At 44.0% G+C, this 18446-nt stretch overlaps 1 protein-coding gene across 3 annotated transcripts in view; it reads right to left on the bottom strand.

Moving 5' to 3' along the window:
• Positions 1-18446, bottom strand: part of lekr1 (Leucine-, glutamate- and lysine-rich protein 1) — a 437902-nt gene that overhangs the window by 379567 nt on the left and 39889 nt on the right. For 2 of the 3 annotated variants that reach the window (XM_072474413.1, XM_072474415.1), the window contains exons 1-2: positions 10068-10175; positions 7550-7657 (exon numbers count right to left, since the gene is read on the bottom strand). In XM_072474413.1, the coding sequence (XP_072330514.1) occupies positions 7550-7657; positions 10068-10100 (141 nt within the window). In that variant the 5' untranslated portion in view covers positions 10101-10175. Of the gene's footprint in view, positions 1-7549; positions 7658-10067; positions 10176-18446 lie in introns of those variants that run through there. The other variant, XM_072474414.1, reaches the window with a different exon arrangement.

Genomic DNA, 18446 nt, shown 5'->3' with positions numbered 1-18446 from the left:
ATTTAGTACCTCGCCCATTTCCTCTGGCTCCACACATAGATTCCCTTGCCTATCCTTCAGTGGGCCAACCCTTTCCCTGGCTACCCTCTTGCTTTTTATGTACGTGTAAAAAGCCTTGGGATTTTCCTTAACCCTATTTGCCAATGACAAATGGATTTCTTTTGTTTTGTGTTTCTTTTTCTTGTTGGGGGGGGGGGGTGGTTTTGTTGAAAATTTGTTGAAACATTTGAATAAATGTATTTTCAAAAAAAAAAAATAGTGTAATTGTGTAACTGTGTGCAGTTCTGGTCACCCTATTATAGAAAGCATATTATTAAACCAGAAAGTGTGCAGAAAAGATTTACTAGGATGCTACCGGGACTTGATGGTTTGGGCTGTAAGGAGAGGCTGGATCGACTGGGACTTTTTTCCCTGGAGCCTAAAGGGCTGAGGGGTGATCTGATAGAGGTCTATAAAATAATGAGGGGCATTAAGGTAGATGGTCAACATCTTTTCCCAGAGGTAGGGGAATCTAAAACTAGAAGCAAAGGTTTAAGGTAAGAGGGAAGAGATACAAATGGGTCCAGAGGGGCAATTTGTGCACACAGAGGGTGGTGAGTGTCTGGAACGAGCTGCCAGAGGCAGTAGTAGAGGCGGGTACAATTTTGTCTTTTAAAAAGCATTTAGACATTTATATGGGAAAGCTGGGTATAGAAGGTTATGGGCCAAATACAGGCAATTGGGACTAGCTTAGTGGTAAAAACTGGGCTGCATGGATAAATTGGGCCGAAGGGTCTGTTTTCATGCTGTAAACCTCGATGACTTGATGACTCTAATTGTATTCTAAAGGCTGTGTCTCTGCCAAATTTAAACATTGAGCTAAGGCTTGTATTATCTCTAGCTTCCTCACCCCTTTTGATAAGGTTAATTGCAGCTTCTCTGCCAAAGAAGGTTTGCTTTAGTCTCACTTTGTAAACCATCCAGAACAATCGTTTCCACAACCAGAAAAGATTTTGCGACTGAAAGAGCCATCTCCAGTCACTCCCTATTTAAATTTCAAAAACTGAAAGAATGCAATCATTCCACACATACTCACTGCCTTTAAGTTCAATGACCCCAGGCTAAACAAGGAATCATATTTAAGAATCCCGATACTGACAAGCCCTCAATTTTATTACGATCTCAGGCCAGACCCCAGCAGTAGATAGGATGCTGGTTTATTTTAAGACTATACAAAAAGAATGATTCGCTGCAGGAGTGATTGCATGAAAAATAGGTCTTTGGTATTTCTAAAACAAAACTTTATTATGAATACAATATTAAACTTTTAATTTCACACCCAAAAAGAATAGTTTTATAATTACCCCTTAATACAATTATATGGCGTAGACAAATATGATCTTGGTGCCTGGCCACAACTCTTCCACTGTTCAATTTCACTACCAAAGATAGCTGCACCACTTCTGTTAAGAATAATTCTAGGTAGCCAACGCTGGTTCCTGCCAAAATTCCTGATAAAAACACAATAATTAGGACAAAACAGCTCTCCTTAGCATGATAAACATGTCTCTCCTTCTGTTTTTCTTGTCTCTTTCCCACTTTCACTTTGACAGCTGGATGTAGCAGATCCAGGTAAGACTTTCATCTTCTACCAATCAATAATTCATTGAGTGAGTCCCATAGTCGATATTGAAATAAAAAACTTGAGAGCTGAGAGCGTGGCCCCTTAGCTATCGCCTGCCATCCTCTTAAATCCTTCCTTCAATTTCTGAACAGCTCATTCTGCCAACCATTTGAAGCTGAATGAAAAGGCGCGTACAACTCTTGGAACAACTCACTCGTACATGTTGTGCCATTATCAGAAACCCGAATTGCAAAGACTTGGTGTAGCTTCTCTATGGTACTGGGAGCTGTAATGTTGCTCATGAACATGCATCCACAATGATTAAAACTTGTGACCCATGAAAGGACCTGCAAAATCCACATGAAGTCTCAACAAGGGCGATCAGGCCACTCCCAAGGATGTAATGATATTAGTGGTGCCATCTTCTGGTTAGATTGACATGCAGAACAGGATTTCACTTTGTTCTCCAAATCCTGGTCCATTTTAGGCCACCAAACATACCTGGCTAGACTTTTCATTGGCGAGGCACCTGGATGAGCCTCATGAATTTAACTCATTGCCTGTGAATGACCAGGGGGTGGAACAACCACTCCCAGCACCAACAAGTATGCAATCATCCTGCACACTTAACTCACCTTTGCACCTCACGTAAGGCTTCAACCCACCATCTTCTGTGATAGATGGCCACCTTTGCATTAAAAATCTTGTAACTTGTGCCTGTCCACTGCTTAATTTGATTAGCACTCATTGGAGATTGGACAAGTGTCTCTAGTTAAAAACAAATCACCTTGGTAGCACACAATCCCTGTGTTGACAAATTGATAAAGGGAGACAACTTAGCATATCCGCATTAGCATTGTCCTTCCCTGCCCTGTACACAATGCTATATTGTTACACTGACAATGTAAGCAATCGGCGCTGTATTCCTGCTGAGGCCATGGGAGGAATATTCACTGAAAGGCACATCAATGGCTTGTCGTTGGTACATATGGCGAATGAACGACCATAGAGGTACTGTGGAACCGTTTAATGGCAAAACGATAGCTAGGTCTTCTTTGTCCAACTGTGAATACCCTTTTCAGCCTTTTCCAGTGTTCTAGATACAAAACCAATGGGATTTGCGGACCCATTTTCCATTCATGAGAAATTAATGCCCCACACTGTCGGGAGAGGCATCGCACAACAGAATAAGTTCCCTGTCTGAATCAAAATGGACTAGCAGTGTTTTTTAAATTCTTTGGAAGCTTTCTTCTGTGTAGATTCCCACTTCCATTTTGTTTCTTTCTACTGAAATAGGTATGATGGAGCCAACATTGTAGACAGGTCTGGCAAACTTTCCATAATTGTTTATGAAACCTAAAAATGGCCTGATCGTGACCACGTTCCTGGACTCCAGAGCTTCCTTAATCATTCGAACTTTCCCTTCCACAGGAGATCAACCTGGTGCAGTGGTTCTGTGGCCTAGATACTCCATGCTCAGTGCCTGAAAAATACACTTGCTCTGCTTCAGACATAGTCCCGCCTCTGGAAACCTTTTTAAAACTTGATCCAGGTTGCTGAGGTGCTCCTTCTCAGTCTTAAGCGAAATTAAAATGTCATCTAAGTAGACTGCAACATGAAAAATATCTTGTAAAAGATTGTCCTTTGGAAGATTGCCGGACTGGAGGATATGCTAAAAAACAAACGATAACACTTAAACAACCCTTAATGCGAGTTAATGGTCCTGTACTACTTTGAACCTTCCTCTAGCAAGAGTTGTTGATATGCCTGGTTTATATCAGTTTTGAAAACGTCTTGCCTCTTGCAAGGATTGAAAGCAGATCTTCTACCCTCAGCAATGGGTAAGTGTCCAACTTGGAAACCTGATTAATGATAAGTTTGTAATTCCCACACATGCACACAGTACCATCACTTTTAAGAACAGGAACAATTGGAGCTGCCCAATGTGAAAAGTGAATGGGTTCAATGATTCCTGGCCTTTGCAGTCACTCCAACTCCTCCTCCACTTTTGCTTTTATGGCATAATGCACTGTCTTTGATTTGAAAAAGCGAAGAGGACCTTGAGGATTGAAGAACAATTTAACTGTAGTGCCCCGCAATGTGCCCAGTGTCCACCTCCATCGTGATTTTCTGCCCATTGATCACCACAGCATAAATAGGCTCTGCACGCCCCTCACTCATATTAATCATGTCGTAATAGTGTCCCTCTGCCTGGTCTCAGCTTTCCAAGTGATACGCCATAAACTAAGACTTCCTTGCATTTGAAGTCCACGGCTCAGCCTTCGACTTTCTCTTAGCACCGTGGCACATTTTCACAAAATTCCCCTTCTTGTTATACTGGTGACAAACAATGATTCACATAGTGTGACCCTCCACACCAAAAGCACTCCAGTGTGTTCACCTTTTTACTTGCAGCTTATTTTTCTACCTGCTGCAGTGCACCTGCCTGCATGCCGCCATTGGCCTTCTGAATATCTTTTGCATTATCGACAGCCATTTCCATGCCCTGAGAATTTTCTAGAGCACTCTTAAAAGTAAGTGTGGTTCTCCCAGCAAACTCCGCTGAATGCTGTCCTCCTTATTGCCACAAATTAGTCTGTCCTGAAGCATGTCTTCCAAAACGACTCCAAACTCGTAATGTTCAGAGAGCTGGTGGAATTCACCAACAAAGTTAGCTAGAAACTGTCCTGTCTTCCAAAAATGACTATGGAATTTGAAACCTTGTTCAATTACAGAGGGTTTAAGATTCTGATGATTCTGAACAAATGTAACTAAATCCGCCAATGAAATAGCCCCCAGTTTCTGTGATGCAGTTAAATTTCTCACTAGCTTATAAGTCTTTGCCCCAAACACACTCAGGAGAAATAGTGCTTTCTAACCTCATCTGAGATCCCATTGGCAAAGAAAGTGTTCCAACCATTCCACATAGTCAGTGCAGTTCTCATTCTCTTCAGCAGACTCACTCATGGACCTAAATATAGCCATGGTGCTGCTAACTTGTCTTCTGTCGTTAAATTGAGCAAAACTTTGTGTTGAACTTCCTAAAACAATGTTTTTAAATTCTCATCGCCAAAAAGATGTTGCACTGGTGACGAACAGCTTTCATAAATTGACAATGATTCACATAATGTGATCCTCCATACCTTGACTTGACCACAAAAAGTTATTGAAAAAAAAACAGGCTATAAGTTAATCTTTTAAAATATATATAAATGACCAAGTTTAAAATGTATGGACTCAAAAACGGGAGCAGCTAGCTAAACTTCGAAATAACAGTAACTGAATAGAATTAGAAATAACGGCAGTTAAATATGAATATACACAAGTAACAACAACAACAGCTAATGACATCACAGCACTTACTCATGACATGAGCAATGGATTTAAATAAGAAGGTACATAATAATAATACCCAAAAGATACTCTTGGGAATCCCTATCGGAAGATCAACGGTAAGGGATTGCAGGTCAACTGCCTAGGTGCTAGCATCCTCGGAGCAATTGCCTTGCACTGGCAACATCTGAAAATGCAATTTAAATTGTAAACGTCAAATGGTTCCAGCTGTGTTACAAAATCATTTCCCAGGAAAGCTTAGAAAAATTAAAACCTCTTCTAACGTTTGGATAACTTAGTACAGTTACAGAGCGCCAGCCCCTCCCCCAATAGGACTCTCCCCACCTCCCACCACACACATGATCCATCAGAGGACTCCGCCAACAAACCCCCCCCTCACAGGTGCCCACCCACAAGTGCCCTTCCACACGAGTCTTCCCCATCCACGACTCCCCCACACCACAATATTGAACAACTCACCTCCCACCTCCCAATATGCTTCCCCCTGACCCAACCCCTCAGGAGATTACCTCACCTCCCACAACCCCTTCCCCATGGGCCCCCCCCCACACTCCTGACCCCCCAGTGTAACCTGACTACCCTCCCACCATTGGACTGCACACCCCATCCCCAAGTACCCCCTCACAGTATTCCCCAATCTGACTACCCATGGCTTCTCCAGACCTGACCCCAGGAGGATCAAACTGACTCCATACCCTCCACAATGTCCGTCGCCCCTGCCGGATGTTCGTGTTCCAATGTCTGAATCCCCCAAAGCCTGACCGCTGGCCCAATGTCTGACTCCCCCACCCCAATGTCAGACATGCCTTCCGAAGTCCGACATGCCCTCCGATGTCTGACATGAGCCCCGATATCCGACATGCCCCCCGATATCCAACGTGCGGCCCGATGTCCGACTTGCCCCCCATGCAACACAGACACAGAAGAATTTTCAAGTAAGTAATTAGGCATAAAGTGGGAATATAATGCTGATTGCCACTCAGAGGAAGTTAAATTTCAGATGTTTTCTTAAGGCAAAAGCCAGTATGATTTTTGAACATAACAATAGAAATGTCAACATCAGCAGATAATTATGCCTTCATGTGTTACTCACAAAACTAAATGTTAATTGTTGTATCTAAGGTTGTTAAAGGGCCATCTATTCCACTAAAGTGCCACATCAGCCCCTTGCCATTTTATAAGATGCTTTTCTCTCGTGGTATCAAGGATTCAGATTTTACCTGCTGCTCTCCAGCTTCAATCATAATATCACTGGAGAGAGGCTTTATGATAATAACTAAAAATGGAATTGTTAACATAATGTCTAATCTTAGGAGGTTTCTGACTGGCAGCTTCAGAGTGTGAAGTATAAAAACAAAATCAATACAAATATTTACCTTGGTTACATTTATAATTATGAAATTAATTCAGTTCAACACCATTCACATTTATTTAAGGCAGATAAAGTTGGAAATAGGAATGGATACTGAAAAATAAATCCCTGTACTAAAATGAGAAATGTATCCTGCTACCAAATATCACAGGCATAACCTTGAAAATATTTCAGTCATATGCACTAATTATTCTAAACACTGTCAGAGCCAGTTATGCATTTGCTGTACAGCAATTGTAAATACATTTATCTTATACAGATAATAACAATTGCTAGGAATGTGGGATGTTAACAAGATTAACAGTGAACTTTAAGATGAAAAAAATAACAGACAAGGAACAAGACTAGCAGACATCCAGAGGAATAATGAGATGTAGTTTGCCCTGTAACAAGATTAGCAGGAGTCTAGAAACATTGAGGTGTGAATGGCCTTAACAGAAACATGTTTATCAGAGATCAAATTATAACAAATAATAACTTCCAAAGGCAAGGAATTTGAGATGTAGACAGCAGATTCCACAGAATGGAATATTAATGAGTCTAAACAGAATAATTGTTAGCACTCACATTGGAGAGGGAGGCAAGTTTTCCATCCAACAGTCAAAACAGGCCAGGTCCATACAGAGGCCAGTTTCATCTGACAGAGCCACAGCAGATTGGGGATATTCCCCTCTAAAAGATACAGTTTTGTCCCTTTGCTGAACCAGGAAGTTATGTTTTCCCAGCCTTGGTCATCAAAGTGGTATTGTGCGCTAACTATTAACTGGATTTGACCGAGAGAGTTACTAACATTGGATGTTGCTTGGTAAAACGGGTCTCAGTGAGTTCAGGAAACGTGGGTGTATTTTGGGGAGAAGAGATAACTTCAGATAAAATGGTGTGTTTCGTTATTCATACACTTAAGTGTCATAGTGTATATTAGTCTTTTGTCATGTGTCTTCCTTTTCTTTTACTTTAATAAATATTCTTTAACAATTGTTTACACAACGACTGGATTGGTTCCTCACTGGGTTGTATATGATTCCTCACATTATTCCAAACAAAAATACACTGCTAAGAACCAGAGTTTCAAGTTATCCTTTGGGGTTTTGAGACACTCTAGCAGGCAACATCAGCGGGGTTCTTAACTCAACTAAGTACAAATAGAGGCAAAATATTTTAATTAACTTTATAGGTCTTTTCTGTTATATACAAATATATTCAAAAAAATGTCTGTTTACCTTTTGGATCTCTTCAGGTAAAGGGTGGACTGGGACATGGCGTTCCATGGTAATCTCTTTAGGTTGAAGATCAAAACTGTTCAACATACCATCAAACTGGTGCTGCTCCTGTGGCAAAATAGAAGGAAAGATTTGCATTTATATAGTGCCTTTCGTGACTGTTGGACATCCCAAAGCACTTGATTATACAATGAGATACTTTCTGAAGTATCATAATGTAGGAAACACACCGCCAATTTCTGAACTGCAAGGTCCAAAAGCTGCAATGTGATAATGACCAGGTATTCTGCATTTTTAAATGACATTGATCAGGAATAAATATTGGTCAGGACACTGGGGATAATTCCCCTGCTTTTCTTTGAGATTGTGCCATTAAATAATTTACGCCCACCTCAGAGACCAAAGTGGGCCTTGGTTTAACATCCTGAAACCCAGCACCTCGAACGATGGAGCATTCGCTAAGTATCTTCTAGCTCTTTGTGCTCAAGTGTCAGGAGTGGCACTTGAAGCCTGAACCTTTTGATTCAGAGACAAGAGAGTAACTGAGCCATAGCTGACATGCACATATTATAACTAAAATATGTAAATCATAAAATAAATTGCAATTTAAAAGCACATGTAACCTTAAACTTGTGAGAGCAATGCTTGAGAATGGAAGCAAAGTAATGTTCATCGGCTATGCAGTTGTGATTCAAATTATACAAGATTCTTCTACAGTACCATGGTGAATCAGTGTGAATCAACTTTATTGTGACACATCCCTGTGAAATATTGCAGCCTCATATCAAATTCCTGCAAAAAATTAGTCACCAAAATTGAAGATCGCAGTGTAACTCAGACTTCAACAACTTGGAGATGAAATCACAAGACTTTAGACACACCTGTTGACAACTCTTGGAATATTATGTCTAGGTCAATGAACTAGGTAATAGCAGCTTAAATGTCAAATTTTAAAATCTAATTTTTATCAAATCCACCATCAACTTATTAAACTGATCTTTGAATGTTGGTCAATAAAAGTTTACACCTGATTGACAAGTCCTAAACATGTATTGGCAAATGTCATTTATTGTAAAGACCAGTCATGACTCCCTTTGCTCTTTTTGTTGTTAAGGTATCTTAGAACTTCTTAAAATATGTGAACAAATACATTTCTGCCCCAAAACTAATTACCAAAAGACAATATGCAAACATGCCATTTCATATTTTGTGTATTGAACAAGATTTTATTTAGGAAAGGAAAGCAACATTCTTAGTTTCATGTAAACAAGACCAAAGAGAGAACTACTTAAAGTATCTCACAGTGAGTTGATAAAGTAAAGCTTGCAGGAACGCAATGCTGAAGTGTTGCCAGAGCTGAAGCACGACAGCCAGCTGCAATCAAATCAGAGAGGTTTTTGAAAAATCAACAAGAAATCAAACCCAGGCCACAGTCACTGAAAGCGAGATCATCACAGAAAGAAACTTGCGTTTGTATAGTGCCGTTCATAACGACAGGATGTCCAAAATTGTTTTACAGACAATTCAATACTTTTTTGAAGTGTTGTCACTGTTGTAATGCAGGAAATGTGACAATTTATATACAGCAATTTACCAAGATTGTTTTTGTGATGTTGATTAAAATTGGCCAAAACTGGGGATAAATCCCCTGTAATTCTTAAAATTGGTTATTTTACATCTGTTCTTTTTACACCGGAGAGCAGACTTGGGCCTCAGTTTAACACTTCATCCAAAAGAACAGAGTCACAACTGATTTTCACTTTCCAAAAAAATCACAACCGTCACAAACTGGAGTACACTTTATTTTGTCAACCAGTGAACAATAGACGAATCAAACCAATTTATGAACTCTATACACGGTAATGGCCGTAATAGTCTGATAATTGATAGCTGGATTATATGACAGGTCGGTACACATTACCACAATTTACATCCAAATTACAAGTGAAGCCAAAATTATTCAGTCATTGCACTCCAGGGCACAACACAGGGTTGGCACAATCTACAAGTCATCTGAAGAATAACGTAATACACTAACAATACAGAACGTTTTAAACAACCTTCAAGGGACTGGAAACCAGCAAACAGCCACTGAATGATAACAAATAGCTTATTGTAGACCAGCTAAATCACTTCTTATGAGGACAATTCCACCATCGTGCGTGCGGCTTTCTGCTTCCAATCGTACCAACGACTGAAAAACTCTCAACCTGACAGGTCATCCATGATTAGAATTACTCCCCCCCCCCCCCCCCCCCCACGTTTTCCTGATATTTGGGGATGGGGGTGCCAGATACATTTTTTTTTTAAAGGCCAAATAGCCAACCAGCCTCTCTAGCTGCGAAGTGGGTGCCTGGAGCTTGGTTCTCACTCAGGGGATCTGGGTGTAACTTCTTGCAAGAGTCTGTCCTCTACACTACCAGGGAGCAGTCTCCAGCCAGCCCGCCCGCCACACCCCGGGGTCTCTTGAGCTAGCGCATCTCGGGGTGAAAAATTAATTCCGCTTAAACAAACACACCGAAAGATGGAGGTGCTGGCTCGGGTACAACATTCAGTCGCTAACATTTGGTGAACGGACACTGCCAGTATCCATCCGGAAACAGCTCATCCCGTCCACCCAGGCCGCGTTCGGGGTAACCATGGAGACCACGCAGCGGGACGCGATGACGCCAGGTGGAGGTGGGGGCTGCCGGGGGGGGGGGTCTGGCCTGGCCTGGCCTGCCCCTGAGGCAAGAACCCCCTGTCTCCTGATTCCCCAGCTGCTTCCAGGCTTTGTTTAATAACAACAGCCTGATGTTTAGCTGCAAAACACAGCCACAGTGCGTGGCAATCCAAGGAAACTTAGATAAGGCGATACCCAATAAAGTTCACAACTTAAGAAAAAAAAAGCATAACCCACAAATGGCCCCAAGTAAAAAGTTTGCGATCAAATCCACCGAAATGAATACATTTCTTATTGGAATTCAAAAAGGGAAAGATTTTCTATGGCTCCTTTCACAAACACAAGGCATCCCAAAATCCTTTACAGCTAACAAAGCAGTTTTGAAGTCATAGTTGCAAAGCCAAAGTTGGATTGCACCAAGGACCTGGCCCTGCTGAGCCCCTTCCTCGTCCTAATTGTCATAGCTGGAGAAAAGCACTGGGTAACGGATATAAAGGTCAGTGGTCCAAAGACCCAATATATGGACTGTCAGACTGAAGGTGCAACGGTACGTGTGAATAATAGAGAAAGCAATTAGCTTCAAGTACCTGTGGTCAGTTCAGAACATGGAAGTGTGAGAATGGAAATGAAGCAATGGATTAGCTCTGGTTCAAATAATTGGAAGTGCAATAGAGTGTTATGTGATCTAAAAGTATTGCTGAAGCTGAAAGAAAAAAATCTACAAGACAGTTATGAGACCAGCATTGTTGTATGGTGCAGAAGCTTGGGCAACATCAAGAAGAGAGGAACAATGACTGGGTGGTAATTAGAACCGGACATTGAATTGGATATGTGGAACGAAAAAGGACAAAACCAGAAACTTGTACATCAGGGGGTCAGTGAAGATAGTAGCAGCATCGACAAAAGTAACCAAGAAGAGATTGAAATGGTCATTGGTCCAGAGAAACATGTGAGGGGTGTAGTGAAGATGAGACTGCCAGGGAGGAGGAGAAGAGGAAGGAGGTGACTTAAATGCAGTGGGATTGGAAGAGGAATGACAGGAGGAGGATGATCAAACAGCATTGTGGCCACAAATAAAATGGGAAAAGCTGGAAGAACAAGAGGCGGCACAGTGGTTAGCACTGCTGCCTCACAGCGCCAGGGATCCGAGTTCCATTCCGACCTCAGGTGACTGTGTGGAGTTTGCACATTCTCCCTGTGTCTGCATGTGTTTCCTCCGGGTGCTCCTGTTTCCTCCCACAGTCCAAAGATGTGCCAGTTAGGTGAATTGGCCATGCTAAATTGCTCCTTAGGGTCCAAAAGGTTAGGTGGGGTTACAGAGATGTGGGGGTCTGGGCCTAGGTGAATGCTCTTTTAGAGGGTCAGTGCCGACTCGATGGGCCGAATGGCCTCCTTATGCACTGCAGTGATTCTATGAAGTATTTTTGAAGTGCACTCACTATAGTTGTAGGAAAAAATGCAGCTAATTTTCTCACAATTCGCACAATGTGAGAATGACCAGATATTCTGTTTTTTTGTGATTGAGAGTTATATATTGGAAAAAGTGACTACCCTACTCTATTTCAAAATTATGCTATGGGATTTAGTATCCAAATATATTCCTTCAGTGTATCAAGTGTATACTGGACGCAGCATGAAACAAAGATGCATTAGCTACCAGGTTAGAAAAGACTGAACCAACCTTCCAGCATTGTAGGGCAGCACGGTAGCACAAGTGGATAGCACTGTGGTTTCACAGCACCAGCGTCCCAGGTTCGATTCCCCGCTGGGTCACTGTCTGTGCGGAGTCTGCACGTTCTCCCCGCGTCTGCGTGGGTTTCCTCCGGGTGCTCCGGTTTCCTCCCACAATCGAAAGACGTGCAGGTTAGGTGGATTGGCCATGATAAATTGCCCTTAGTGACCAAAAAGGTTAGGAGGGGTTATTGGGTTACATTATAGGGTGGAAGTGAGGACTTAAAGTGGGTCGGTGCAGACTCGATGGGCCGAATGGCCTCTTCTGCACTGTATGTTCCATGTTCTATTGTCCTGAATCTTTCAAGAATGACAGCTGAATCTGAACATTTCAGCAAGCAACTAAATAGAAAAATCATCAGGTACATTTTCAGTTGTTAGTGTCAAGAGCACAGCTGATGTTAAAAGCTGGGGTATTCCAAATCCCAGACGGGAAACCGGGAATACCTGCTCTCAACTGTATTTTGCAATTTTGTATACCGTGAGGAAAGATGTGAAGACCAGTGAAGGATTTAACAGAAATTTTTGTGATGGTTTTTAACAAAGTAAATGTTTATTAAACAATAAAACACACAAGAAGGTCAATAAAATACAGTTAACTACATTAACGGTTATGCACAATATTTTAAAATTTACCCAGTTCCAAATGCCTTCATTTTCCTAACCTCAGAGTTAAACCTCCCCAACATACCATATGTTTTAAAACTATAAGCAAAATCCAGCAATAGGTGCCACACGAGGCACCTATATCTTGTAGGGTTGTATCTGACTTAAGATAGAGGCAACAGGCTTCTCAAACAGACTTTTGCCAGGCATAGCCTGTTGGGAGGTGACACAGCATCCTACTATGTATGATCTGTAGTATCAAAACAGCTTCCTTGCACAGGGTGAACTTGCCTCTGATATAGTTTTTTCTTTTGAACTTCCCTTAACTGAACTAACCTTCTCATAAGTAACCCTTAATTACATTTATTGCATGAGCTCACCTTTTAGAATGTAAGTATGAAATTCACACTCATCTTCCCTTGTGAACTTTTACCATCTTTGCTTTAACTTTTTACATTCTATTCTCCATTGTTACCAACTTGGCATGTTTACAGTGTTGCTAGGCCAATCAGCACATCAAAAAACCTAGTTCTACCAACCCAGCCAACCTGTCTTTCTACAATTTTCATTTTTAAAGAGTTTGTTTTTCTTTAACCATACAATCACCAGAACACATTCCCTATTATCGGTTTCTTTATTTTCTATTTCAGCATGATTTCCTAACATTGGTATACAACTTTTGAAAATGAGTGACAAAGTATTTGACTCGGTGGGGCAGTTGGTGGGTGGGTGACTACGTGGTTAGCACTGCTGCCTCACAGCGCTAGTCACTGGCCTCGGGTGACTGCTTGGAGTTTGCACTTTCTCCCCGTGTCTGTGTGGGTTCCCTCTGAGTGCTCCAGTCTAAAGATGTGCAGATTAGGTGGGGTTATGGGGATTGGGTGGGGGAGTGGCCCTAGGTAGGTGCTCTTTCGAGGGTCAGTGCAGACTCAATGGGCTGAATGTCCTCCATCTGCTCCCCCCTACCCTCATCCCGAGCTCTCACCTTTCTCTAATTTCTTTCCTTTCTCCCCTCATGTCCTCTCCAAGCTAATTTCTTCCATAAAACCCACAATCTGATTCCTCGACCCTATTCCCACCAAACTGCTGACCATTCCCTTCTTGGCTCCCAGGATAGCTGATAATGTCAATGGTTCACCTCCCCTTAAATTTGGTGTCATCATCCCTCTTCGCAAAATACCCATTCTAGGACCCCCTGTCCTTACCAACTATAACCCCATCTCCAATGTCTGTTTCTGCCAACCGTTGCTAAAACATGCCATCACTTTTCAAATCCATAATCATATTTTCACCAATAATCCCCATAATCAGGTTTCCAACCATGTCATCATGCTGAATCAGCCCTTATCAAAGTCAGAATAACATTCCACTTGAGCATGGTAAGCTATCATTCCTCATTCATCTTGCCCTCACCTTGTCCCATTACTATCTATCCCGTAAGAAGACTTACAACACCAGGTTAAAGTCCAACAGGTTTGTTTCGCTATCACTAGCTTTTGGAGCGCTGCTCCTTCCTCAGGTGAATGAAGAGGTATGTTCCAGAAATATATATATAGACAGATTCAAAGATGCCAGACAATGCTTGGAATGCGAGCATTAGCAGGTGAAGAATCACTGAAATGACTACACGATGCTATCAATAAGTTCCATCCAACCATCAGGCTCACCATGGCCTACTCTCCAAAATCAGTTGCATTCTTGGACACACTCGTCTCCATCAAGGACGGTCATCTCAGCACTTTGCTTTACCGCAAGCCCACGGATAACCTCATGATGCTCCACTTCTCCAGCTTCCACCCTAAACACATTAAAGAAGCCATCCCCTATGGACAAGCTCTCCGTATACACAGGATCTGCTCAGACGAGGAGGAGCGTAACAGACATCTACAGACGTTGAAAGATGCCCTCGTTCGAACAGGATATGGCGCTCGACTCATCGATCGACAGTTCCAATGCGCCACAGCAAAAAACCGCACCGACATCCTCAGAAGAGAAACATGGGACACAACCGACAGAATACCTTCCGTCGTCCAGTACTTTCCCGGAGCAGAGAAACTACGACATCTTCTTCACAGCCTTCAACACGTCATCGATGAAGATGAACATCTTGCCAAGGTCATCCCCACACCCCCACTACTTGCCTTCAAACAACCGTGCAACCTTAAACAAACCATTGTTTGCAGCAAACTACCCAGCCTTCACAGCAGTGACCACAACACCACACAACCCTGCCATGGCAATCTCTGCAAGACGTGCCAGATCATCGACATGGATACCACCATTACACGTGAGAACACCACCTACCAGGTACACGGTACATACTCGTGTGACTCGGCCAACATTGTCTACCTCATACGCTGCAGGAAAGGATGTCCCGAAGCGTGGTACACTGGCAAGACCATGCAGACGCTGCGACAACGAATGAACGGACATCGCGCGACAATCACCAGGCAGGAATGTTCCCTTCCAGTCGGGGAACACTTCAGCAGTCAAGGGCATTCAGCCTCTGATCTCCGGGTAAGCATTCTCCAAGGCGGCCTTCAGGAAGCGCGACAACGCAGAATCTCCGAGCAGAAACTTATAGCCAAGTTCCGCACACATGAGTGCGGCCTCAACCGGGACCTGGGATTCATGTCGCATTACATTCATCCCCCACCATCTGGCCTGCGAAATCCTACCAACTGTCCTGGCTTGACACAATTCACACCTCTTTAACCTGGGGTTACCCCATCTCTGGATCTGTAAAGATTTAATCACCTGCTAATGCTCGCATTCCAAGCATTGTCTGACATCTTTGAATCTGTCTATATATATGTTTCTGGAACATACCTCTTCATTCACCTGAGGAAGGAGCAGGCTCCGAAAGCTTGTGATATCGAAACAAACCTGTTGGACTTTAACCTGGTGTTGTAAGACTTCTTACTGTGCTCACTCCAGTCCAACGCCGGCATCTCCACATCATATCTATCCTGTCATAGCCAAAATGTACCTGGTGGCACAGTAGTTAACTTTGCCACCTCACAGCATCAGGGATCCAGGTTCAATTTGGGTGACTGCCTGTGTGGAGTTTGCACATTTCCCCAAGTCTGAGTGGGTTTCCTCCAGTTTCCTCCCACAGTCCAAAATTAGGTGGCCTGGCCATGCTAAATTGTCTTATAGTGTCCAAAGATAGACATATAGACATAGAATTTACAGTGCAGAAGGAGGCCATTCGGCCCATCGAGTCTGCACCGGCTCTTGGAAAGAGCACCCTACCGAAGGTCCAAACCTCCACCCTATCCCCATAACCCAGTAACCCCACCTAATCCCCATAACCCAGTAACCCCACCCTACGGGCAATTTTGGACACTATGGGCAATTTAGCATGGCCAATCCACCTAACCCGCACATCTTTGGACTGTGGGAGGAAACCGGAGAACCCGGAGGAAACCCACGCAGACACGGGGAGAACGTGCAAACTCCGCACAGACAGTGACCCAAGCCGGAATCGAACCTGGGACCCTGGAGCTGTGAAGCAATTGTGCTAACCACCATGCTACCGTGCTGCCCCAGTACGTTCAGTGGATTGGTCGTGACCAATGCACAGGATTATAGGCATGATGTGGAGATGCCGGCGTTGGACTGGGGTGAGCACAGTAATACGTTTTACAACACCAGGTTAAAGTCCAACAGGTTTGTTTCGATGTCACTAGCTTTCGGAGCGCTGCTCCTTCCTCAGGTGAATGAAGAGGTATGTTCCAGAAACATCTATATAGACAGATTCAAAGATGCCAGACAATGCTTGGAATGCGAGCATTAGCAGGTGATTAAATCTTTACAGACCCAGAGATGGGGTAACCCCAGGTTAAAGAGGTGTGAATTGTGTCAAGCCAGGACAGTTGGTAGGATTTCGCAGGCCAGATGGTGGGGATGAATGTAATGCGACATGAATCCCAGGTCCCGGTTGAGGCCGCACTCATGTGTGCGGAACTTGGCTTTAAGCTTCTGCTCGGCGATTCTGCGTTGTCGCGCGTCCTGAAGGCCGCCTTGGAGAACGCTTACCCGGAGACCAGAGGCTGAATGCCCTTGACTGCTGAAGTGTTCCCTGACTGGAAGGGAACATTCCTGTCTGGTGATTGTTGCACGATGTCCGTTCATTCGCTGTCGCAGCGTCTGCATGGTCTCGCCAATGTACCACGCTTCGGGACATCCTTTCCTGCAGCGTATGAGGTAGACAACATTGGCCGAGTCGCACGAGTATGTACCGCGTATGTACCTGGTGGGTGGTGTTCTCACGTGTTCTCACGATTATAGGAATGGGGCAGGGAAGTGGGCCATGGTATGGTGTTCTTTCGGAGGGCCGGTGCAAACGCGATGGGACAAATGGTCTCCTTCTGCACTGCAGGGATTCTATGATTCTGCGAAAATGGTTTTCTCGTCCCACATCATTAACTTTGAATTTACCCAATGATCTATCCTTAGCCCCATTCTATTTCTCATTTACATGCTGCCCCTCAGCAACATCATCTGATAACACAATATCAAATTCCACGTGTTGCTGACGACACTCAACTTTAACTCAACCAACAAGCCTCCCAACCGGCCTCCACTACTTCTGATTTGTCACTCTGTTTGCCCAACATCCAGTTTGAATGAGTAGTAATATCCTACAATTAAATATTGGCCTCTCTGCACTCTTCCAGTTCTGGCCTCTTTCATATCCCCAATTATAGTTGGCCCACCACTGGCAGCTGCAACTTAAGCTACCTAAGCCCCTAAACTTTGCCAGTCCTTCCATAGGCCTCGGTTACTTTCCCTCTTGCTTTAAGAAGCTTCTATAAGTCTGTCTCCTGGAGCAAGTTTTTGGTCAGTAGTCGGGGGCGGGATTCTCCAATAATGGGGCTATGTCCCCACGCCTGCGTTAAAAGTGGTGCCAACCACTCCGGCGTCAACGGTCCCTGATAATGGGGAATTTTTCCCTTCCTAGGGGGCCAGGTTGGCGCCGGAGTGGTCCCCGCAGCTCCAGCCGGCGCGGAACGGCCCGCGTGAGTTCGCGCATGCGCGCTACGGCTGGTGTATTTCCACGCATGCGCAGGCGTTCCCTTCTCCGCGCCAGCCCCCGGGCAATATGGCGCAGGCCCTACAGGGGCCCGGTGCGGAGTAAAATAGGCCCCCACGGAACCAGCCTGCCGATCGGTAGGCCCCGATCGCGGGCCAGACCACCATGGGCCCCCTGCCCAGGGGTCCGATCCCCCCGCCCCCCTCCAGGATGGCCCCCACAGACTCACCTTCCAGGTCCCGCCGTGTGGGATCTGAGTAACCCACGCCGGCGGAACTCAGCCAAACTCATCGGCCACTCGCCCATCGGGGCCCGGAGAATCTTCAGGGGGGGGCCGCTAGCAATCACCCCCGACCGGCGCGGCAGGAATCCTGCGGGTGCCCGAGAAACGGCGGCAGAGAATGGGGAAGTCGGCGTCAGGGCGGCGGGGCATAATTCTCGCATCCTCCCGGGGATTCTCTGACCCGGCACTGGGTCGGAGAATCCCGGCCCTGATTTCTCATTTTGTGGCTCTTTTTTTGATAATATTCCTGTTAAAACATTTTACTACATGAAATGCACTATATAAATTCAAGTTGTTGCTGTTGCCTTATTCAAGTAATCTTTTATTCCCCTCTTCTGTTATCAACAGCTTCTCATGACCTTTCATACCAAATCGTGTGCCACTGTTTTCCCTCCTGCTCAACTTCCAATTTCAGTTCACAAACAAATCTCCTTTTATTTCTTGAACATTTTGAATGCTTTTGTCCTGTCATAATTTAGCTTTCTCGTGATTTGAAGCTGACTCCCCTGACCACACATTTAAGACAGAGGTGAGGAGAATTTTTTTCTCTCGGAAGCTTGTTAATTTTAATCTTCCT

Source organism: Scyliorhinus torazame, chromosome 14 (genome assembly GCF_047496885.1).
Source record: "Scyliorhinus torazame isolate Kashiwa2021f chromosome 14, sScyTor2.1, whole genome shotgun sequence".
NCBI lineage: Eukaryota > Metazoa > Chordata > Chondrichthyes > Carcharhiniformes > Scyliorhinidae > Scyliorhinus > Scyliorhinus torazame.
The sequence above is the reverse complement of the archived record's forward strand: the minus strand, read 5'-3'. Positions and strand labels throughout refer to the sequence as shown.